The sequence below is a fragment of the Rhinopithecus bieti genome, unplaced genomic scaffold (genome assembly GCF_001698545.2).
Source record: "Rhinopithecus bieti isolate Rb0 unplaced genomic scaffold, ASM169854v2 scaffold_82876, whole genome shotgun sequence".
Classification (NCBI taxonomy): domain Eukaryota; kingdom Metazoa; phylum Chordata; class Mammalia; order Primates; family Cercopithecidae; genus Rhinopithecus; species Rhinopithecus bieti.
In genome coordinates this window covers 655,208-679,334 of record NW_016830546.1, presented here as the reverse complement: position 1 = coordinate 679,334, position 24,127 = coordinate 655,208, and the positions used below count along the sequence as shown (strand labels likewise).

Below are 24,127 nucleotides of genomic sequence, written 5' to 3'. Positions count from 1 at the left end.
ATTTTAAGCACATCAAGCAACTCTACAGGACCAGCCAAGAAAAATCAAACTTGGCCGAGTGCGGTGGCTCAAGCCTGTAATCCCAACACTTTGGGAGGCCAAGGTGGGTGGATCACAAGGTCAGAAGTTCGAGGCCAGCCTGACCAACATGGTGAAACACCGTCTCTGCTAAAAAAAAAAAAAAAAAAAAAAAAAATTAGCCAGGCGTGGTGGCATGTGCCTGTAATTCCAGCTACTCAGGAGGCTGAGGCAGGAGAATTGCTTGAACCCAGAAGGTGGAGGTTGCAGTGAGCCAAGATCGCACCACTGCACTCCAGCCTGGGCAACAGAGCGAGACTCTGTCTCGAAAAGAAAAAAGGAAAATCAAACTTCATTAATTGGTAATCAATGCAGACATACGTGTTTACATGATACTTACCCCAAAGTTGGAGGCTGCGAAGCGATCAGAGGCAGAGACATTGGTAGAGGCAGTTGTGTGGGCATAGTAGGCATTGATGTTGGCCAGTAAGGTGCTCATCACTGCTGGCACACCAGGACACATGTACTTGGATGATAAACATGCAAAGTGCCTGAAAAACACAGCACCCTCAGCCTCAAAGACTCTTCAGGGCTTGCAGCAAAAGCCAAGCAGGAACTCATTAAAAGTTTATGGGCTAAGTGAAGCACAGTCAAGGCAATTGCTGCCCTCTGCTTGCCTAGGGCTGCTTTCTGTGCACAGCTCTAGGGGCAGCATCACTGACAGAAAGGCTACTCTGCTTCTCATAGCAATCTGGAATTCCCATTTAAAGAGTCCTGATTGACTCCACACACAGCTGCTTTCCCTGCAGTTTAGTGTCCTCTTTGACCCCTAGGCCAGTCTAGGCCAGACCGGCTATCACAAACACATGTACATGAGCACACATATCCTGTCTGCTCAGGCCTGTGATGTCTAGGCAGATTTGTCCTTGCATACTCTCACATGCCTTTTTCCCTGCAGAGTTCCCTCAACTCTGAGGCAGTTACTGACAAAACATTCCCTTTTCTGTGAGTTACTGACAAAACATTCCCTTTCTACGTATACCCTTCTTGCCTTGGGGTACAGAACTATCCCACCCAGCTCAGAGAGGAAAGGAAAGGAATCACTGCATGCTAACCCACTAAGGACCTGCCCACCATGTCAGTGTGCCTTGGTTAGCCACCCCAGCGATTAGCAGCCACTTCCCAGCGCCCCAGCAGAGACTCACGTCATGGCCTGATATATGGACTCAATGCCATAACGCATGGCAAATTCATCCACAATTTCTTGGGCTGTCTCATCAAAGTACACCTTCCAGGCATCGTCTCCTCGAGCTTCAGGGATACGGACTCCTCCACTGCCCTGAATGTCTGTGAGGTAATGGAAAAGGTTCTGCAGAAGACAGAGCAGAGAAAGGGAATGGGTTAAATACATATGAAAAACAAAAACAAACTTGGTGGTAAAGCCCAGGAGAATGTGAATAAGGAAGGTTCCACAGAAATTCTGTTCTTCCAGTCATTGCTCAGTTCCTTCTATGGTCCCAACAGGCTGTTCTCACATTAGTGGAAGAGAATGCAGTCTGGGTTCAATCACTTGGCCTCTCCAGGGTAGCAGAGTGAGTCAAGGATAAAATTTAAAACGGGCCTCGGATCTCCAACCACCTAGCAATCCTACTTACGGCCACAGGCCTCTCCCAGCACTGCTTTCTGATCCCCCACCTACCAAGGGCTGGCTCACCTCATGGAGACACGTATACTGCACGTGGTATGGGGCTACTTTCTCCTCCCCCTTGATCTCCACACTGATTTGTAGTCGGATAGCCCCTGAGACGGCTGATTTGTCTGTCCTCTTCTCTAGGAAGGAAAGAAGACTGGAGATTGACACCAATGCAACTAGACAGCATAGATAGTTCCATTCTGGCTCTACCCAAGGAAAAGAAGGGGCCAAGCCAAGGACTCACCATATAGGGTGAATCATTCCAGTGACCATATATTCCACAAATACCCTTGAACTAGCTGGGTAGGAGAACAGGAGTGTGGAGGGGGGACAAAGGCACTAGTATGAAGATTAACGGGCCTTCTGAAACCTAGAGAACGTTCAGCCAGAGTGAGTTGCAGCCACTGCCACTCCTCTGTCCCCCATCCCTCCCCATAGTCAGTTCTTTGCAGGTAAGACGGGCTCTGTATAGAGATATGCTTTGGGGATAGATGGTGGTTTTGGTAGAAGGACTATTCCCAGGTCCCCTTCATGCTCTCCCTTCCAAGCAACTTTCTTGGGTCCAGTTTCCTCACCCAAGTTGTACCAGACGTCCATCTCGCCACTTAGGGTCCGAACCTCAATGATGGTTTGGCCGAGGAAATCATCGGACTCTCGCTTTAGGCGTTGCTTTACTCTTGACTTGATGTCATCATCCTCATCCCACACACGCACCTTAATGCGGTCAGAGGAGTTGTGGCACTCACTGTGAGAGAATTAGGCAGGCTCTGTTAGGGGCAGACCCAGTAGCGCCAAATCCTGTTACTTCCTATTCCCTCCCAAAAGCTCTGACAGCTGCACTTGAGGCCCTGGAAGAGGAGAAGTCAGAGGACAGCAGTACTAAAGTTCCAAAAAAGTTGGGCTATCCCAGCAAATGACTCTTCATTCCTCAGCCTGGGTGGCTCTATCTACTACTGTACAGTTCTTATTGTCCTAGAACAAAGGGCAAGGGGTGGAGGGAAGAGTAATTCAGGTCAATTCTGACTTCCTATACAGCTAGCTGTATCAGCAACACCAAGAGGAAAATAGCTAGATATGCCACGGAGCTCCAGGAAGCAACTGCTAGCTCCATCCTCAGAGCCTAAGACATGAAGTGAGTAAAGGTGCTACACATGTCCGTGGTAGGCCCATATAGTTATAACTGTTTAGCTTTCTATCTAACTCCCCCATCTGCCTAACTATGTGCTTGGTGAGCTTCTATATTATCCTATCATATCCCATTGAAATGTCATCTCCTCTATCAGGTTTGCTTTGGAGAAAGTTTTCCCAGGTCTTCTCTCAAGCTGTCCTCTCCAACCGTTGCTTTCTGGGTTCTGTTGTTTCACCCAAAAGTTGTAACTGGCAAAATTTGCTGTTCCTTTCCCTATGTTCTTATGACATCTTTCCACATTCCATTATAATATTACAGTATAACCACCACTCTGTGGGAAGATAATAGACAAATCAACAATGAGCTTCTTGAAGCCAGGGATTGTTCTATTCATTTTTAGATACACTATTTTATGCATAGTATCTTGTACAGAAAATGAGCTTAAAAAACTGTTTACTAAAAGTGGGCAAAAACGACCAAGAGCTAGTTGATTTTAAATTAGTCATAAGAAGAATTCAAGCAGGAACTATTCAGATTCTCAAACAGGTGCTTCTCCTAGTAGCTATTAATATTATCTCTGGATTAGAGATAAATTTTACTATATCCTAATCCTTTTTTTTTTTTTTTTTTTTTTTGAGACCGAGTCTCACTCTGTTGCCAGGCTGGAGTGCAGTGGCGTGATCTTGGTGCACTGCAACGTCCACCTCCTAGGTTCAGGGGATTCTCTTCCCTCAGCCTCCCGAGTAAGCTGGGACTTATAGGTGCCTGCCACCATGCCCAGTTCATTTTTGTATTTTTAGTAGATATGGGGTTTTGCCACATTAGCCAGTCTGGTCTGGAACTCCTGGCCTCAGGTGATCCGCCTGCCTCGGCCTCCCAAAGTGCTGGGATTACAGGTGTGAGCCATCGTGCTGGCCCTAATCCCTTTCTACCTGAATCTTCTGAGGAGCCAACAGAAGGAGGCCTCTACATAGCCAGCCTGCTTGGCTGATTCAAATCCAAAATCTGGACCCTAGGCCTTATTGGGGAGTGATAAAGCATGTCTATTCTCCAGATATTAGTTTGTCATTTTTCAATAACCATCCTTTACTGTCATAAGAAACAGTTTGTAAGAAAGTGAGATAATAAAAAAATCAGTGAGAAGAAACACTACCCTTATGGGAAACAGCAACTTCAGAACCCAGATTTCCACTTTCAAGCCAGAATTACCCAGTTTTAGGACAAGGACACTCCCTCCGCACTCTGTATAACAGCCTTCCTTACGAGAGCCTAACCCTACTGTACCTTCCTAGGCAAGGGTAGGAGGTACAATAAGGCAGTCAGTCCCTGGTTCTGTCACTGAGCAGTAAAGTAGTAAAATCTTTCTACTGCTGGAAAAAGCAGGATGGAGTGCCCTAGGGCCCCTTTAATAGCCCTGGTGAAGACAGGGCATGGGCATAGTAACCCTGACACAACAGGTCATGAGAAGAAAACCGGAGAAAGAATGGCTGATGCCTGAGCAAAGCATGTGAGAAATGGATTTTTCTCCCCTGCCTTTGCCCAATCTTCAAGCTCAAGCCCAGAATGGCAGGATGTGATCCTGCTCCCCCAATACACACAGTCCCAGGTAAGACAAAGCTCTCTGTGACTTACAAATGGAACTTTTCCTCCCAAACAGGATTCAAGTTTCCAAAAATGGTCTTGGTACGCTTCTTGGTTTTGCCGACTTGCACAGTCACGTAAGGGTCACTGGATCCTGTTTTATCCTTGGCTTGTAGGCCCTGGGCACACACCACTGCAACCCAAGCATGTACAGGAGGCTTCAGAGTCGGTCAGAAGCCCTCCACAGCACTACTCATATGCTCTCCATCTTAGAGCAGTCTATGCTCCTTGCACAGACACCGTAATCCCATTCCTCCATATTTATTCTTCGTCCTGGGCCACAAGCCTTTCCTTTAAAGCCCAAGCATCCCATCTCCCTACCCAACCCCTAACTGACCACTTGTCTCTACATTGGTCCTTATACCCTCTGATATATACATGCTTTAGCCCCACCCATTTAGCAAACCACTGGTTGACTACTCCCTGGTCCCCTGCCCTTCCCCTTTCCCCTCCCCCCACCTCTTGTAATATCAAACTGTTAACCAATCTACAGTGTTAGGTTGTTAGCAAATCCTTGTATTATGGTTCATGTTGTTTGCAGATAGCAGTCTTGCCTCTCCGGCACCAGGGTCTAGGTAAGGAGGAGTGATGAATAATGAGGGCTTTCCTTCCCAGTGATTTCCTTTTTCTTTCTTCCCAATCCCTTGCTCCCTCATGCTCAGGATGCTTCTTCCCCAGGCTCCTCCCCATAGCCCAGGCCTTCCTGTCCCCTCAAACTGTGGCCTGCTCACCAGTAATGGTGATCTTGGCCGACCATTTGGAGGTGCCATCCAGTACACTCTGCTTCACTGTTTTCATCTGCTGCACATGGGCAGCTTTGCTCACTGTGAAGACGTCCCGGATAACTTCAAAGATCTCTGGCTTATTTCGCTCTCGGATCTTCATGCGGTCCTTCATGGCCATGATAATGTTCTGGGTCCGGTCCTCAGCTCCATGTTTACAGCTCTTTTCTGCAGCCCCTGAACGTGGCCAGGAACAGAAATTAGGATTAAGCAACAGGTCACCTACCAGACCAAGGGTTGAGCTGAGGAATGGGGCCCAGGAGAGGCTGCAGAGCAGTGGAGAAACTCTGCAGCCAGCCTGGTTGCTACTTCTCAGCAATTAAGGCAAGGGCCCTCTGGCACCTGCACTTGCCACCTCTTCGTGATAGTTTTTGGCCAAGTCATTACTAGCATCTGTCTTCAGGCAGTCTTTTCGGAGCCCATCTCTTCTGCTGACTCTGTCCTACCTGTCTCTTCATGTCTAACTTAGCCATGCCACTGGCACCAATTTGAGGCTCTTCAAAGGGCATTTTCTATGAATAATTTCTCAAGGCCTCTCCCTGGTCCCCTTTTATATGTCATAGCTATTTTTGGGATAATGAAGTACTTGTGGGTCTGTCTAGAGGTGACCTTCCCTTCTCCTAGCACAATCCTTAAAGCTTTCAGTGCTACAGCCTGACTTGTCGGTAATACCTGGGAGGTCTGGAGGGCAGGAAAATAGTTTCCACTTCCTTCACCCCTGCTTTTCCTGGGGTCCAGCCACAGTGAGTGCAAGCAAAGCAGGAGGGTAGCAAGGAGATATAAACTTTGACCCCTACCATTTTCTCTGACAAGAACTTGTTGCTTTTCCTGCTCCTATTCTCCCCACTCCATCATGGCAGGACAAGTCATATATTTAGCCAAGGCTGTGGGGGTCTGGCATACTCTCCTCTTGGACATCTATCAGATTCATTTGACACTTCTATTTCTGGCACTATTGTCTAAAAACAAGCAATGAATGCTGCCTTCCCTGAGTCCTAGATTCTAGGCTTCAGGAGAGTCCTCTGTGGGGCCTGGAACCCCACAAAACTCTATTTCTTTCCTCTCATTAGTCTCAGATCCTGATGCTTTTGTCATTTGGACTATAAGGCCGCTGTGCTGTATACACTGCAAAGCTCAGTCTCTGGGATCAACAGAATCCTAGAAGAGATTCTAGCTACATTAGAAGGCCACAGAAAGCTCACCGAAAGGTGCTTAAGAAGGTAGTGTAAGACCTGTTATTTGGAAAGGCAAGGCTCCTTGATTCAGAATCCTACCTTCTCTGAAATGGATAGGGTTTCAGAATCAGGTGGACTGGGGGAATGATTGCTTCAGCCATCCCAGCTCTTTGCCACAGACTATTTTGGAGAGCCCTTGCAGAGCCCCTACTGCCCCACTCCCTGCCCCTCACCCCACAGGGCACTCACGCTGCAGGCAGTCAGCATTGAGCAGGTCCTGGCACTTCTCGTGGCACTTGACTCCACATTCACTGCAGCGCATGCCCTGCCGGGCAATGCCCCAGAGCAGGCCTTCACACTCATAGCAGTAGGTTGGGGTAGTGGCTGTCCAGACCTCAAAGTTGTGAGGAGTGGTGCACGAAATGGGGTAGATTAAGGCCTGCAGGGTTTTCTTATACACGTGGGATTTCTGAAAGATACATACCCCATCCCATGATTTTTGTTTTTTGTTTGCTTTGAGACAGAGTCTTGCTCTGTTGCCCAGGCTGGAGTGCAGTGCTGCGATCTCAGCTCACTGCAACCTCCACCTCCCAGGTTCAAGCAATTCTCATGCCTCAGCCCCCGAGTAGCTGGGATTACATGCACATGCTACCACGCCTGGCTAATTTTTGTATTTTTAGTAGAGACGGGGTTTCACCATGTTGGTCAGGCTTGTCGAACTCCTGACCTCAAGTGATCCACCTGCCTCGGTCTCCCAAAGTGCTGGGATCACAGGCGTAAGCCACCATGCCTGGTCCCCATGACTTTTGGATTCTGCAGGGAGATACCAGAACTGAGACCCTGTGGGGCAATCAGGACCTTGATTTCGTGTCTCCTCTGGCAATGAAGAAGATGCTCTATCCTGGCCCAGCCCATAGTCCAGCCTAGCAGAATGAGGCCCACAATATAGTGTGCTCCTGGTTGTCCAACACAGGTTGGACCTGATGCTGGATCTGAGCCTTGTTCCAGCATTTACACTTTCTAAGAAAACAGAAGGTACTTGGTCCATCATAAAACCCTGAGTTCAGTGGTCACACCCTTCAACATGAGACTTGGGCTTACTCTCTGATCTAGACTCGCTTAGAGCCTTACCCACTGTGGAAAACTAACACCTGATGCTATCTGTCTTTTTCATCAGCAATGTGTGCCCAGCACTCTTGAATTCCCAGAATTCCCAGTTGTTAATTGCATGGCTACAGAGATGATCACCAGTCCTGAGGCCAGTGGACTTATGAAAGCACATGGGTCACTTACCAGCTCTTCGTCCTTAAGAGAAGTGCGTGTAGCCATTGCAGAAGTGATTCCTGCCTTCCGAGACTGGACCAGTGACTGTGAGGGAAGATCTACTGTTAGCCCTGACCACCACCAAGGGCTGGCAAAGTCCTGGGAAGGGAGCTTCGGTGACCAAAGCCACTTGACTATAGCTTACTACAGTACTTTCTATTTTTATTGTCACTCACAGCAATGGCCTTAACAGGTGACAAGTGTCCCAGGTTAAGATGCAAAACCCAAGGCCCTCAGGGCTTCTCTATGTTAGAACAGCACTTTCTTCAGGGTATCTACCATCCAAAGAGTTTCTTTTTCCCTCACTCTTCTTAGTGTCCTACCCCACAGAAGCTCCTTGTTTATGGGAAGGAAAAGGAAAATGAAAAGCTTAGAACTATAGTAGAAAACAGGTAATTAAGAATAACAGAGACACACAACTCTGTCAGAGTCACATTCAAGAGCCATTATGGAGAAAAATGATTCCATGGTAACCTCTATACCTTGGCACCTCCCCAAGCCCACATAATCCCTTGGTGGCTGCAGAGGCCAGCAGGCCTACATGTAGGGCACTTGGCAAGTGAAAGGGGCATTGAAGCCTCAGTCAAATCAAGCAGGACAGGGAGTTAAGTCTGAGAGCTGGGGTTACCTTGCTAGCCACGCTCTTGCATAGGGGGCCCCATGTATCTGCCAAGCCCAAGCTTTAGGGGCAGCCCCTGGAGAGGCACATGGGTTCCTAAAGGCAGAGGACACTGAGAAGACAGAAGTCATAATATCAGCCTGAGCAGGTGGAACAGCTGGAAAGGGCCCAAGTGATTTGGGATGCGGACTTTTTTTGTTTGTTTTGAGATGGAGTCTTGCACTGTCACCCAGGCTGGAGTACAGTGGTGCGATCTCAGCTCATTGCAACCTCCGCCTCCCAAGTTCAAGTGATTCTCCTGCCTCAGCCTCACGAGTAGCTGAGATTACAGGCACCCGCCACCACTGCCGGCTAATTTTTTTATATTTTTAGTAGAGACAGGGTTTCACTATGTTGGTCAGGCTGGTCTTGAACTCCTGACCTCATGATCCACCCGCCTCAGCCTTCCAAAGTGTTGGGATTACAGGCGTGAGCCACTGCACCCTGCCAGGGATGCAGACTTTTAAAGAGGATGGGAAAGGGCTCCGGAGACACTCACCATAGCCTGTGTAGAGGACAGCAGAGAAAGGAACAACATGATGTTAAAGACCCGAAAAGGCACGAAAACTTTCAGAGGCAACTGAGAGGTTCTTCCCTATAGTGTAAATCATTTCCCAATCCACTCTGCTTCTGTCCACTAAAAACCGTCTTCAACCCAGACCACTGGCTAGGACCCAAAGCCTAGAGTACCTACTCTAAGGAGTATTATGCCATAAAGCCAAAGATAGGGCAAAAGACAGAGAGGGAGAGCAAGAAATAAACTGGATACTTGCTTGTGGGCAAAGAGTGAGAAAGGACGAGGAAAAAAGTAGGAAGAAAAGGAAGAGAAAAAAGAGGAGATGAGAGACATTAAGGAAAGGAAAATGGTATTGAAGAAGAGATGGCATCAGAATTTATCTTCAACCAGCTAGATGAAGAGCTGGTAGAAGAAGAGGTACATTAGAAAGGAGGAGTCGGGCATGGTGGCTCACGCCTGTAATCCCAACACTTTGGGAAGCTGAGGCAGGAGGATCACTTGAGCCTGGGAGTTTGAGGCCAGCCTGGGCAACACAGTGGGATGCTGTCGAAAGGAAGGAAGGAAGGAAGGAAGGAAGGAAGGAAGGAAGGGAGGGAGGGAGGAGGGAGGGAGGAGGGAGGGAGGGAGGGAAGAGAAGGAAGGAGGAAGGAAGAAGGAAGGAAGGAAGGAAGGAGAAAGAGAGAAGAGAGAGAAAGGGGAAGATGAAAAATGGTAAGAAATAATGGGCCGGGCGCAGTGGCTCAAGCCTGTAATCCCAGCACTTTGGGGAGGCCGAGAACGAGGCGGATCACAAGGTCAGGAGATCGAGACCATCCTCACACCGGTGAAACCCCGTCTCTGCTCAAAAAATACAAAAAACTAGTGGGCGAGGTGGGCGGGCACCTGTAGTCCCAGCTCTCGGGAGCTGAGGCAGAGAATGGTGTGACCGGGAAGGTGGAGCCTTGCAGCGAGCCAGGATTCCGGCACTACACTCCAGTAGTGACAGAGCGAGACTCCGTTCTCAAAAAAAAAAAAAAAAAAAGAAGAAAAATAATGGAAGGGAAGAAAAATGATGAAGAGAAAATCGCAGATGATACTTTCATTCAGTCAACTAAGGAGGGAGAAACTAGTGGAGCAGGAAATGGGGAAGAGGGAAGAGGAGTGGATAGGAAAAACAATAGATAGAATAGAGAGCAAAAAAGAAAAACAGAAACAGAAAATGGTAGTAAGGGAAAAGGGTTCATGTTTAACTGAACCCTTACACCCTATTTCTGGCTTTAGAGCTCTGAGAGAGCCTGGACCTCACTTCACCCCCAACTACCCACAAGGCTACAGAAAATTCCTTGGGCTGTTTGTGCCTCACAAGGTATGACCCAGAATGGGGCTTCTGGTCATCCTGGGAAGATGGGATGGAGGCCCTGGGATCAGCTTTAACTCTTAAGCCTGTTTCAATTCAATTCCACAAATTTTTATCATTGCCTCTCAGCGCCTGATACTAGGTTACAGAGATAGTCTCGAAAGCCTATGTCTTGAGAAGAACTTTTGCTTGACTTCCAAGAAGGCATCAAGCTCCAGTCATGCTCATCCCATACCAAGCTCAATGATCTAGGTCAAGGGCTGGAGGCAGTTTCCATTACAGGTCATCAAAGAAGGCTGTAGAGATACCTGTAAGAGCTAGATGCCTACAGGAAGACACAAAATCCTAACTTTGAGAGCCCAAGCCACAAATATTCCAGATAGGAGCTTGAGCTAATAAATTCAGAACTCTGACTAGGGAGTGAGGTAGAACACAGTCCCTGTGAAGCCATTGCTAAGTCTCAGAAGGCTTTAAATGGTTGATCATCAGACCAATTTGAGTCATTAAATGGACGACTTCCAATCCTGACAGCTTGTCAAGGCCCAATGGGGGATACCCCAAGGCTACTGCCTATGCCTGCACAAGAGTCTTTACTCACCAGATCACTGACAAGTGGCAGTGGCTTCTTTCTGCGTAAATCTGGCATGCTGTCAATGCCATAGAGCCCTCCGGCTGGCCTGAGGAGAGAAGGAAATATGTCAGGACCTTCAGTCTTGCTTTGAGTTAACTGGTGTTCAGTGTTCCATTCACCTTGCTCTCCCTCTCCCCAGAGGAAGATGAACTGACCTCTATCATGTGCCTTTGAGACGGAAAGGGAAGACAGAAAGTCGGGGAAATAAAGCCATGGAAGAGTGAGCAATAGAATCTGTTCTCACAGTACCCCTCAGTGTCTTTTACAGTTTCAGCTGAGGACTGAGCCTCTTTTATCCCACAGTGATAGTTCAAGACATTTCGGTTTATTTGAAGGCACTTTTGTGCTCCATAAGGCAAGGTAGTAATTGGCACTCAAGAGAGCTTCTCCCCAAACTCAAGGCAAAGACACTGCTCCTCAAAGATAAGTTTTGCCAAGCCTGTGCTGGAACAGAACCCACAGGGTGGCTCTACGGCAACAGTCTAGGTGAGTAAGACTACCAGATAATGGCACATAGAAGGACACCATCTCCATTCAAGAGTAAAAGAGTCACCCGTTCTGTCTACCTAGGCCTCCTGAAGAAAAGCCTTCTCCATGGAGAAAGGAGCCCTCAGAATCAAGTGGAAGCAGGGGAGGTGGTATGGGAGACTTCAAAAAGACCACTTAAGGGAAGAAAAACAAAACAAAACACCATTTAGGAAGGAAACAGCAAAGGGACTCTGTAAGTGTGGCCTAGCCCTATAGACACATCAATAGAGCCTGGGGAAAAATTACAGCTACAGCAGCTGAACATTTCTAAAACTTTTATACCTTTTCTATACTGATTAATTTTATTGTTCTTTTATCACAATATGCAATAAAAACAGAAAATGTACCCAAAAGAAATTACACTGAGATAACCTGGATTTTAACTCCAGTTCTTCTATTAACGTACTATGTCTTCTCCCAAAATTCCTTCCTCACTTTAGGCCTTGGTGATACCTCTATAAAATGAGATGGATGAGCAATAAAAAACTCTCTGGCCTTAATGAAAAGAACTCATATGCCTGGTCTTAATGAGAGGAAAGAGGTTGGGAAAGTTGGGTAGCTGGGCTGTATACCACGGCTGGTCTAAAGACAGAAATATTCCAACAGAAAAGGTAGGTACTTGTAGCTATCTAGGCAAAGAATGGAACCACAAATTGGGTCAAGTCCAGAAGTTGAAACAGGCCATTCAATATGCTGATTTCTAATAAACTAGCTCCCTGAACAGAGGCAGTGAGCTTTGTTTTTAATGAGATTACCAGACCGAGGGAAGTTCTATACTTAGGACAGCTTCTAAGGACTAAGGTGAAACAAAAGGAAGAAAGACAATAGGGAATTATTTAGAAAACTACTGCATGGCTACATTTAAAAATAGTCTGGATATGTCCCATTGACATGTATGTAGTTTACAATTATTAGAAGGAAAAAAACCTAAAGATCATTGAAGCAACTGGTGCCATAACTTTGTAGCTAATTCCAGAAACTACAATATGTATCTCTTAAGCCAATAAATTTTTTTAAACATAAACAATCTTTCAATAAAAGAAGGCAGTAGCTCATTCAATGATTCATCCTTGATTAAAAGAAGACAAACTAAAAAAAAAAAAAAAAAACAGATGCTGACAAAACTGCAGAGAAAAGAGAACACTTATACACTGTTGGTAGGAGTGTAAAATTAGTTCAACCATTGTGGAAAGCAGTGTGGTGATTCCTAAAACTAAAACAGAACCACCATTCGACTCAGCAATCCCATTATTGGGTATATACCAGAAGGAATATAAAGTGTTCTACCATAAAGACAGATGGATGAGTATGTTCACTGCAGCAGTATTCACAATAGCAAAGACATGGAATCAAGTTAAATGCCCATCAATGGCAGACTGCATAAAGAAAATATGGAACTTATACACCGCAGAATACTATGCAGCCATAAAAAAGAATGAGATCATGTCCTTTGCAGGAACATGGCTGGAGCTGGAGGCCACTATTCTTGGCAAACTAATGCAGAAACAGAAAACCAAACACTGCATGCTCTTTCTTGTAAGTGGGAGCTAAATCATGAGAACACATGGACACAAAGAGGGTGACAACAGACACGGGCCTACTTGAGGGTGAAGGGTAGGAGGAGGGAGAGGAGCAGAAAAAATAACTATTATTATAGTACTTGGGTGATGAAACAATTTGTACAACAAATCCCTGTGACACGAGTTTAACTATATAACAAACGTGCACATGTACCCCGATTCTAAAACAAAAGTTAAAAAAAATTTTTTTTTTTAAAGACAACAAATTGCAAGGGAAAGGAGCATGTAAAAATGTAGTAGATCATCTACCTGATCTTTCTTCTTCCCTGGCCACAAGAGGAAGCAACTACTGAAAATTCTGATGTCAGAAGCCTTTGTAGGAAAAAGGGAAAAGGAAGGTACAGATAAGTAATTGGTGATATTGTGGGAAGGAGTGGGGAATGGGAAGGTACTTGAACTCTCTTCTCTCTTTAATAACACATTGAGCAGCTTAAAATGACTCTGGTACAATCACATAGGTCTGAAACTCCCAAACAAGAAGCACAGACAGAACATACAGCGCTCAGAAAGGGATGTTACTTATGTCCTGACTACAGTGGAATGGAATAAGTAGATGACTCACAACAGCTGGAACAGGACCAAGCCTAGGGAGTAACTTAATCAGCCACACCATCAACAATGGAATGGACTGAATGAATAATGTCTAGTATCTGATAGCACAGCAGGGTGACTACAGTCAACAACAATTTATTGCACATTTTAAAATAACAGAGTATAAGTGGATTGTAACACAAAGAAAGGATAACTGCTTGAAGTGATGGATACCCCATTTACCCTGATGTGAGTATTACACATTGTATGCCTGTATCAAAATATCTAATGTAACTCATAAGTAGACACACACACATAGACTACTATGCACCCACGAAAATTAAAAAACAAAAGAAATGAAAAGAACATGTTTCCAAATGCAGATATTTTTCTAATTTCCTCTTTGCTCTACCTAAAGAGTATATCACCACTATGAAAAGATGGACCAGAAGTTATAGAGGCAAGGATGAGAAGGCCCCAAAGCTCCCTCCCCTGCCCCAGCGTAACCATTCTGCAAAGATCCCTCTTCTGCGTCCGAGGAATCCGTCAGCAGAGTTCTCTCCTCTGCCTCAGAGAAGCAACCAACCTATAGTGGAACCTTTTCCTTCCCCAGGATGCAGCTTATGAAGCTCTTTCCCCTGCTTCTCAAGGGAAAAGCTAAAAGCGTCAAGAGATACTGAATACAATCCACAGAAATCTTGCAGGGAATCACTTACCCTTCTGGGAGCCACTGAGGCAGAGAGGGGTCACCATCATCTGGAATCTTTAAAAAGAGATAGGAAACAAGTTAGATCCTGGGAAAGATGGGAGATTGCCTGTAACCCAAGCAGCGAGCAGTAGAATACAAGCCCAGAGCAGTGTAAGTCACATTCACCATGTGGTGATAGCCTATCTGACATCTAAACCAATGTCCTGATCAGCAAGGGCAACAAGCAGGCTGCTGAAATGAGTGGTATACCTGTCTCCTTGGTGAATAGGACATAAGGGAGCTTTGGCTCACTGAGGTCCCAGGACTGAAGTCTACTGGAATGGCAGAACTCATATCACTCTTATATGAACCATTGGTATAGACAGTAGTAAACCAAGCACAGGAGAAGGGCCTATGTAGGCTTCCAGGCCTCACTAAAGCAAAACAACACCTTCATATACAGTCCAGTCTTCTTCCAGCTATGTTCCTAAACTCCCTTAATGTCCCAGAGTCAGACCTGGTCTCTCTGGATTCCTATCTCATTTTGTGGTTGGATTTAGTTTGGGTGCCTTGAACCCCTGACTCACTGACACTGAGTATATTCTCGCCATTTAATAAATTCTATATAACAACAGAACCCAGGGTAGACACTTGGATTATCATTCTAGTTAATTCTATAGGCCCTAGAATGAGAAGTCAAAACTTGAGGCACCAAATAATTCAAGGAAGCGAACAGTTCAAAAATCACCTTTTAAAGGTTTCTGTACCAAAAGAAAACAAAATAAACAAAAGCAAATCCTTCAAGCGGCATGCAGAGAGTTCCACAGCTGCCAGAGTGCTCCAGAGATCCAATAGCACATGCTTTTTTCAGGCTAACAGGTCTGGGGCTTCCTGCCCCTCCTTGTTTTCTTCCACCCCCAACAACTTCCCTGCCTCCTAACTATCCTGGAGCAAATGAGCTCCAGAAGGGAGGCAAAATTAAGGTGCTTAGCTTTGAACAGTGAGCGATGTTTTGGAGAGCTGAAGTGGGGAGAAGTTATGGATAGAATGAGGCAATACAAAGGAGAATAGGGACAGACAGGACAGAGCTAACGGTGATGGAAAAGTGAGGGAGATTTACCTGGGTCAGCAGTAGGCTCACATGAATTTTGGATTTAAGACTCCTCTTAGGTTGTCTATGTTTTAATCAAGCCTATCTCCCTACTGCCCAGAGCCCCCATTCCACCCCATCTGCCTCCTATCCTTTCTATAGGTAGGATGATATTGGTAATGGGAGGGCCAGGTCCAAAAGGCAGCCAGAAGTGGCTGAAGCAAAAGACAATGAGGATAGTATAGAAGAAACAACAGTAGGTGGGAAGTAACAGAAAAACTGCAAGTCTTCTAAGGTTGCTTATGGAAGGGGTAAGGGTTGAGTGTGGGGGAGCCAATCCCTAAGTCCCCAGATCTTACCAACCAGAACTTATCTTCCCTCTGGCAATAGCCACCACACTCAGCAGATTCTTATTTCCTACTTAGAGTGAGATATTTGCCAGAAACCACTGAGCTTAAGGAAACAAAGTCACAAAAAGTCTCTGAGAGCCTGGCTCAGATCATGCACATTTCCTGTGCTCAGAGGGGATAACAATATGTCTGCAAAAGCCTGCACACACAGCACATACAACTTGTGTCTGAAGGAAACACATGGTGAGCATGAATCCTAGGCTTATGGCTTCAGAATACAAGCTTCAGAGTATACAGTGATCTGCAGAAACTCATCTGAGGAGGATTCACAGTGTTTACTATGGCCCAAATCACAGGCAAAGCAAATCCTCATGGTCTTCAAAAGCCAGTGCCTGCAAGCACAGGGCATTAGTATACTATGCATTCATATGGTTTTGGGAAACCACACAATAGGTCTACAGAAGCCTGTGCTCAACTGAGAGGTCAGGAAGCCTGTTCAGAGCACAAGTACCTTCACACTTAGGGCCTCAGGCAAGAGGCATGAAATGCCTGCAGCAAAGCCTGCTCTCAAATACAAAGTACACATGCGTGCTAGGCTCAGCCAAGGTTTTACAGCATATGCCAGAGTTTGCAGCAACAGGTAGAAAATGGACACACACTGAGCAGAGTAGGAGAAAAGGAGGGTAATCAGTGTCTGGGGGAGTCAAACTGGGTATAAGTATAAGCACACACATGCTACATTGAATGCACATCCATGCTGGTACACATACATTCTCACAATGTGCTCCAGGGATATCTGCAGGAGCACACACAAGCAAGGAGCATGCACACAAACTGCTTTTCAGAAAAATGGACTGCATGAGCCAAAGCTCAGAGGCACAAATCATGCACGCACATGTGCATGTACACACACACACACACACACACACACACAGTGCTCAGGAAGGAGGGGAGGGAAATAGACAAAAAAGGACCCAAAGGGTCAGAGGCACAACCTGAAGGGCTCCTCGCTTTCCTTCTGCAAGGAGAGAAAGAGCAGAAAAAAAGGGCAGAAAGGTTAGTAGATTCAGTCCTATAAGTAAGGAACCCAAAGAAAATGCCAGCTAAACTCCAACGGACATGGAAGAGAGGGAGAGGTCCTCCGGACAACTAGGCAGTTCACAGAGCCCAGCTGACTGGCTTCCAGAATCCTTCCTACCTGTATTTGCTGGCCGAGGCTTTTTAGTTTGGAACATCCCTGGAGCTACTTAAATCAAGGGACAAAATCTACCCAGGGGTTCCAGTCATCCTTTTCCCCTTTCCAAAGTAGCCTGCATCAAGGGTCAGGCTGCCAAGGCTGCAAGACCAGCTTTGTTACCAAGGACCACTCCAACAGGCTATCTAAGCTGGCTGAGCACAGAGTGATTTCCTTCCTCAGAAGCCACATGAGCTTATTCTAGATCTGGTGTAAGACCTCAAACTCCAAAGGCCCTGGTGGCTGAGCCTTTTCCATTTTGCAATGCAGGCTTGGCCACGCATTCACCCAATGAGCTTTGGCCTGTTTCTCAGACCCAAAATTAAGTTGGGCCAGAGTAGGGCCTAGAGTTAAGTCCAGGACCAGGATGCTGAATGGCTACAGGCCTGGGGGCATTGACTGGCTGCTTTCCTAATAGAAATCACAGTGATCTAGATGATAAAACCATGACTGCAATCCCAAATCTGATTATTTATCAAACCCAGGACAATACTCTAAAGGAAACTGACATTTCCAGAAGGGTCCAATAAAGCCATAACAGGATAAAAATAAAGATTACTCCTTTTCTATTCATCAGAGTCTGCACTGCCTTCTAGGCCATACATGGATAGGCCAACAGGCTTCTTTCTGTAAGGAAAGTCCACCCACCTTGGTCCATTAGTACCCCACCACATTCTTTTCTCTTTTAAAGGCCCATTGATATTACATCACAAGTAGAGGGAAGAATTCAAGAATCGAATTCACAGGTTCCCAATTTTTCAAGCTATTTCTGCCTACTTAATGCGTCACCTGTCCTGGACTAGCTGACCAGGAATCCTCCAAAACAGTACAGCTCCAGGAAGGTGGGAAAGATGAGAAAGACACTTCCTGGAATGGGGACATATCTCTTCCATATCTACATCCCAACCCCCCAGGATAATGTGTTCCCTTTGAGTAAGAAAATTAGGCAATCCTTTAACTGACCCCATGACTCAAAATGGAAATGTACCTCTCCCCCTCCACTATCTTAAATACATTCTACAACCATGTCAAAGTTGATTGTGTCCTTCTGTTCCCCACAGATCTCCCCATAATGCCTAAAGACTAAAATCCAATCAATCCATTGACAGAATCATCAAGGCTTTCCATGATCTGACTCAAATCCCCAAATTCCTCTCCTCTGCCTCTTTCCTGACCCCATATACATTCCTAGAATCTAATTGTCTTGTTTCACAAAGAAGTCACATACTCAAAACCCCACATATTTATTTACTCATTCTGTTCCATTACCCTGAAACAGCATCTCACACCTCCTTTCTATAGAGGAAAATTTAACTCTTCCTCCAAAGCACAGTTCTGGGAAGCCTTCTCTGATGCCCACGCAAGCAAGAGTTAATAAGGCCATCCTAGTGCACCTAAGTTACATTCATCCTTCTCATGGTATTTAACATATAATGCCTTGACAAGTCCCACTATTGTACAGATGAGAACCAGAGCAAATAGATGCAGATTTTTAACTTCAACTGGGCCCTCTGTGTCACTTGATAAGTTTCTCCATTCCATTAGTCAGGTCCTTCTTCCACTTCTCAAAGGAGTTATACCTAACCTTCAGATACCTACTTTATCACAACACATTAACCACTGTTTAGTGTGTATCACCTAGATATCGCATGCTTAGCTCAAATTCAACATATCCAAACACTAAACTTGTATCTTCCATCTCTAAACTTCTCCTCCTGTCCCCAGCCAGACAATGGATCTCTCCCTCTCTGCACTCTGTCCCTATCCAATCACTCAGCTCTGTACCTTCTATCTCCTAAATATCTCTGGCATCCACTCCTGCCTTTCCATTTCACACTACCATTACCATCTTCTCTTAACTGGACTATAACAGGAGACTCCAAGCTAACCTCTCTGCCACTAGACTTGCTCCTCTCCAATCCATACTCCACATTTCCGATTTCAAAATTCTGATCGCATTTTTTTCTTTGCTTAACTGCATCAATTCTCCCCGTTGCTTACTGTAGCACATAAAGTGCTTCAAGATGTGTACTTTCCCTACAGTTCTAGCTTACTTTCCTTCCGCTCCTCATGTGTCCTGTATTCAAGTCTTACTGAACATTGTCTATCACATCTGAGACTTTTCACACCTCCCTCCCACACCCAGCCTACTGGATGGACTCAGGCATATTCCTTAAGACTTAGTTCAAATACTAATGACTCTGTGAAATTTCTTTATCTGCTTTCCTTCCCAAGGTAGGATTAGGTGCCTCTCCACTAGCTGCCCCGGTCTCCACCATTTTATGTCCATACTTCTAAGACAGTGTGTCGTTAATACTGTTTTGTAGTATGGTATATTGTAGATGTCTGTATAAACATCTTCCTTTATACTATTTCTCACTTTATACTACTTCTTCAGGAAAAAAAGGATTATATATTATTTCACCTTTGTAGCCTGAGGGCTTAGCACAGTATTTGGAAAACAACAGCTATTCTAAGAAGTGTCACCTGCCCAACCAGAGAAGGTATAAGTCTCTTAACCAGTAGCCAGTACCATTTCCAGACCCTGAGGAACTGCTATACTGGCTCTTCAGTTTGTCCCACCCATTGGACAAACATTAAAAAACAATTATTTTCTTGTTGAGAATCAAACTTTCTGTGCTTCCTAACTCCCTAAAATGTCTTAGGATTTTTCTACTTAGATTTGTTTGCAGGTTAAGTTATAAATGTCTACAAAACAACTGCTTTGCAGGAAAACCCCTGACCCCCCAAGAATGATCTCTCTCACTCTTTCAGATGGTCCATTTTATAAGGAAGTGACATTCCTCCTCACCAGCCCTCCCCTCAGTATACCCAATAATACAATCTTAACTCCATTATTGAGAGTCAAAAGACTTGAGATGCTCAACTTATTTGAGCCTACATTTCCTTACCTATAAAAAGATAGGTATAAGAACAACTACCTCTCAGGGTTATTGCAAGGATTCATTTCTTAAGAACCTATTATACTAAGGGCTGGTCATGGTGGCTCATGCCTATAATCCCAACACTTTGGGAGACTAAGGCAGGAGGAAGGATAACTTGAGGCCAGGAGTTCAAGAACAACCTGGGTAACAGTGAGACCTCATCTCTACAAAACATGAAAAAATCAGCTGGGTGTGGTGGCATATGCCTATAGTGGTGGCATGTGCCTGCATGTGCAGTGCAGCTACTTGAGACTGGGTTGGGAGGATCCATTGAGCCCAGGAGATCAAGGCTGCAGTGAGCTCTGATCACTCCACTGCACTCCACCCAGGGTGACAGACTGAGACTCTGTCTTTAAAAAAAAAAATTCAACTAAAAAAATTTTAAAAGAACCTAATGTGCACACTAGGCACTGTCCTCAGTCAGTGCTGGTGATGTGGCAACGAATGAAACAAACTCCCTGATCCTGAGAGGCTTTTATTTTTGTAAGAGGAGCAGATAACAAACAATGTTGAAGATGATGATAGTAGCTGATACTAATCAAACACTTATTTTGTATCTGGCATTTTATTTGGGTAAACTCATTTATTTCTCACAACTCCACACTGGGTAAATACCATTATTACCTCCACTTCTTTGATAATTAAATTGAAGATCAGAGAGGTTAAGAGAGATGCCAGCAAGTGGTAAAGCCAAAATTCACAACAGGCATTCTTGTTCCAGGGTCTGCTTTCCATAAGAAATAACAATATACTATGTCACATGTGATAGGAACTCTGCTGAAAAGTTCAGATAAGGGAAAAAGATAATGCCCCCTGACGATGGAGGTAGAGTTGTTATTAAAAATCTAAAAACAGGTTGCTAGGGTGGCCTCATTGACAGGTGGTATCAAAGCAGACACTTGAAAGAAATTAGTAAAGAAGTCATTTGGAGTTCTGGGAAAAAGTATTTTCAGAAGAACATATAGCAAATGCAAAGCGTGAGGTGAGAGCATAATTGGTGTGGAGAAACAGCAAGTTTGCAATAAAGTACCAGTTCAAATAGGGCTCTACAGACCTTTGTAAGAATGCTGGTGTCTATTCTGAGTGAGACAGGAAATCATTGAGCAGAGAAGTGATATAACCTGACTCATGCTCTATGGGGATTACTCTGATTGCTGTGAGAACAGACTGTAGAGGAACAAGATTCTAGAAGCAGGGAGACTAGTGAGACCATTGCAGTAATCTAGATGAGAGAAAATGGTGGCTTAAACAAAGATGACAGTCGTGGAGGTAGAAATAGTGGCAAGATTCAAGATATTTTTTAAAGGTGGAGGAAGTGGAATTTACTAATGGACTGAATACAGGTTGTGAGAGAAAAGGGGGAGTCAAGAATGACTCTATGGATTGGGCCTGAGTAGCTGCAAGAATAAAGATGCCACTGATGGGTAAGAAAGACAATAGGAAAGGCAGGTTTGGCAGGGGCTTGGGAAGAAGGATCAGGAGTTTGGTTTTGGATATGTCAAATGAGATGCCTTTTTACATCCATATGGAGGTGTTAGGTGGATTTGGAGTCTGGTGTTCATGGAAGATGTCTGGGCTGGAGATGTAAACCTGGGAATGCTTATGAAACTCACGGGATTGAAAGATTATCATCTAGGAAGTAAGTATAGGAAGTCAAGATTGAATCCTAGGATGCTACAAGGTTGGGGAGAGGAAGAGCAAAGATAACTAAGAAGGAATGGCCAGTAATGTTGGGGGAAAGGGGGAAACCAAGACAGAGAGGTGTTCTGGAAGCCAAATGAAGAAAGTGTTTCAAAAAGAAGGAATTGAGCACAAAGACAGACTGAATATCAATAGAATAAAATTGAGTCCAGACATAAACTCTTACATTTATAGTCATTGATTTTTGACAAGAGTGCTAAGAGTACTCAATGAAAAAAGAGTAATCTTTTCAACAAAATCATTCTGGGACAACTAGATATCCATATGCACAAGAATAAAGCATATGAATAAAGCACAAGAATAAAGCATACTCCTACCTGATACTATGCACAAAAATTAACTCAAAACTGGCTGGGTGTGGTGGCTCAAGCCTGTAATCCCAGAACTTTGGGAAGCCAAGGCGGGAAGGTCACTTCAGATCAGGAGTTCGAGACCAGCCTGGCCAACATGGTGAAACCACCTCTCTACTAAAAATACAAAAAATTAACCAGGCTTGGTGGTGGATGCCTGTAATCCCAGCTACTCTACTCAGGAGGCTGAGGCAGAAGAATTGCTCCAACTCAGGAGGTGGAGGTTGTTGTGAGCCGAGATCACACCACTGCATTCCAGTCTGGGTGACAGAGCGAAACTCCGTCTCAAAAAAAAACAAAGCAAAACTCTTAAAAAAACATAGAAGCAAATCTTTCAGACTTCAGATTAACCAATGATTTCTCAGCTGTGACACCAAGAGCACAATCAAAACAAGAAAAAAATGGATAAATTGCACTTCATCAAAATTTAAAACTTTTGTGCTCTACTTCATACTCATTACAATGGCTATTACTTAAAAAAAAAAACAAAAAAACAGAAAATAACAAGTGTTGAAGAAAATGTAGGAAATTGGAAGGAACCCTTGTGCCCTGATGGTGGGAATGTAAAACAGTGCAGCCACTATGGAAAATGGTATGGGGATTCTTCAAAAAATTAGAATTACCATATAATTCGATCAATTCACTTTGGGGTACATAGCCAAAAGATATCAAAGCAAGGACTCAAAAAGATATTTGTACACCCCTGTTTAGAATAGCATTGTTTACAATAGCCAAAAGGTGGAGCAATGTGTGTCCCGATGAGTGAACAAATAAAATGTGATATATGTGTACAATGGGATACAATGCAGCCTTAAAAAGGAGTGAAATTCTGACACATTACAACATGGATGAACCTTGAGGACATTATGCTAAGTGGAATAAGCCAGTCAAAAAAGGACAAATGTTATTTGATTCCACTTACATGAGGTATTTAGAGTAATCAAATTCATAGAGACAGAAAGTAGAGTGGCAGTTACCAGGGACTGGGGTGAGATAGGGTGAGGAGTTATTATTTAATAGGTACAGAGTTTCAGCTTTGCAAGATGAGAAGCATTCTGGAGATGACCAGTGGTGACGGTTGCAGAACAATATGAAAGTACTTGATGTTATGGAACTATACATTTTTAAATGGTTAAAATGTTTCACATAACATTCAGAAAAAAATATGGTTTAAATAATAAATTTTATGTTACGTATATTTTAGCACAAAAAATTGTTTTTTGATTTTTAGTAAAGATACGGTCTCACTATGTTGGCCAGGCTGGCCTCAAATTTCTGAGCTCAAGTGATCCTCTCGCCTTGGCCTCCCAAAGTGCTGGGATTACAGACCTGAGCCACCAGAACTGGCCAATAGGATTTTTGAAAAAAACAAAACAATAAAAAAATGTATGCTTCAAAGGACACTGTTAAGAAAGTGAAAAGACAACCCACAGAATGAGAAAAAATATTTACAAATAATATATCTGATAAGGGACTTATATCCAGAATATATAAATAATTATTACAGCTCAAAAACAAAAGGAAAGAAAACTCAATTTAAAAGTGGGCAAAGGCTTAAATAGACATTACTCCAGAGAAGACAGAAAAATGGCCAATGAGCACATGAAAAGATGTTCAACATCATTAGTCACTAGAGAAACACAAATCAAAACCACAATGAGATACCACTTCATATCCACTAGGATGGCTATAATAAAAAAGATAATAACAAGTGTTGCCAAAGATGTAGAGAAATTAGAACCTTCATCTGTTACAGGTGGGAATGTAAATAGTACAGTACTTTGGAAAACAGTCTGGCAGTTCCTCAAATGGTAAACAGAATTACCATATGACCCAGCAATTTTACTTCTAGGTAAATACCCAAGAGAACTGAAAATATAGTTCCATAGAAAAACTTGTATACAAATGTTCATAGCAGCATTATTCATAATAGGCAAGAAGTGGTAACAATAACTCAAATGTCCACAAACTGATGGATTAAAAAAAAATCCATCGGCCAGGCGCGGTGGCTGAAGTCTGTAATCCCAGCACTTTGGGAGGCCGAGACGGGCAGATCACGAGGTCAGGAGATCGAGACCATCCTGGATAACCTGGTGAAACCCCCGTCTCTACTAAAGAATATAAAAAACTAGCCGGGTGAGGTGGCAGGCGCCTGTAGTCCCAGCTACTTGGGAGGCTGAGGCAGGAGAATGGCGTGAACCCGGGAGGCGGAGCTTGCAGTGAGCTG

At 44.4% G+C, this 24,127-nt stretch overlaps 1 protein-coding gene across 6 annotated transcripts in view; it reads right to left on the bottom strand.

Moving 5' to 3' along the window:
- Positions 1 to 24,127, bottom strand: part of UNC13B (unc-13 homolog B) — a 235,863-nt gene that overhangs the window by 23,741 nt on the left and 187,995 nt on the right. For 3 of the 6 annotated variants that reach the window (XM_017865604.1, XM_017865607.1, XM_017865605.1), the window contains exons 11-21: positions 14,259 to 14,305; positions 10,871 to 10,949; positions 8,919 to 8,924; positions 7,732 to 7,806; positions 6,688 to 6,907; positions 5,213 to 5,440; positions 4,473 to 4,614; positions 2,287 to 2,456; positions 1,733 to 1,848; positions 1,224 to 1,387; positions 419 to 569 (exon numbers count right to left, since the gene is read on the bottom strand). In XM_017865604.1, coding sequence (XP_017721093.1) covers positions 419 to 569; positions 1,224 to 1,387; positions 1,733 to 1,848; positions 2,287 to 2,456; positions 4,473 to 4,614; positions 5,213 to 5,440; positions 6,688 to 6,907; positions 7,732 to 7,806; positions 8,919 to 8,924; positions 10,871 to 10,949; positions 14,259 to 14,305 — 1,398 coding nt within the window. The remainder of the gene's footprint in view (positions 1 to 418; positions 570 to 1,223; positions 1,388 to 1,732; positions 1,849 to 2,286; positions 2,457 to 4,472; positions 4,615 to 5,212; positions 5,441 to 6,687; positions 6,908 to 7,731; positions 7,807 to 8,918; positions 8,925 to 10,870; positions 10,950 to 14,258; positions 14,306 to 24,127) is intronic. The other 3 variants (XM_017865609.1, XM_017865606.1, XM_017865608.1) reach the window with 1 other exon arrangement.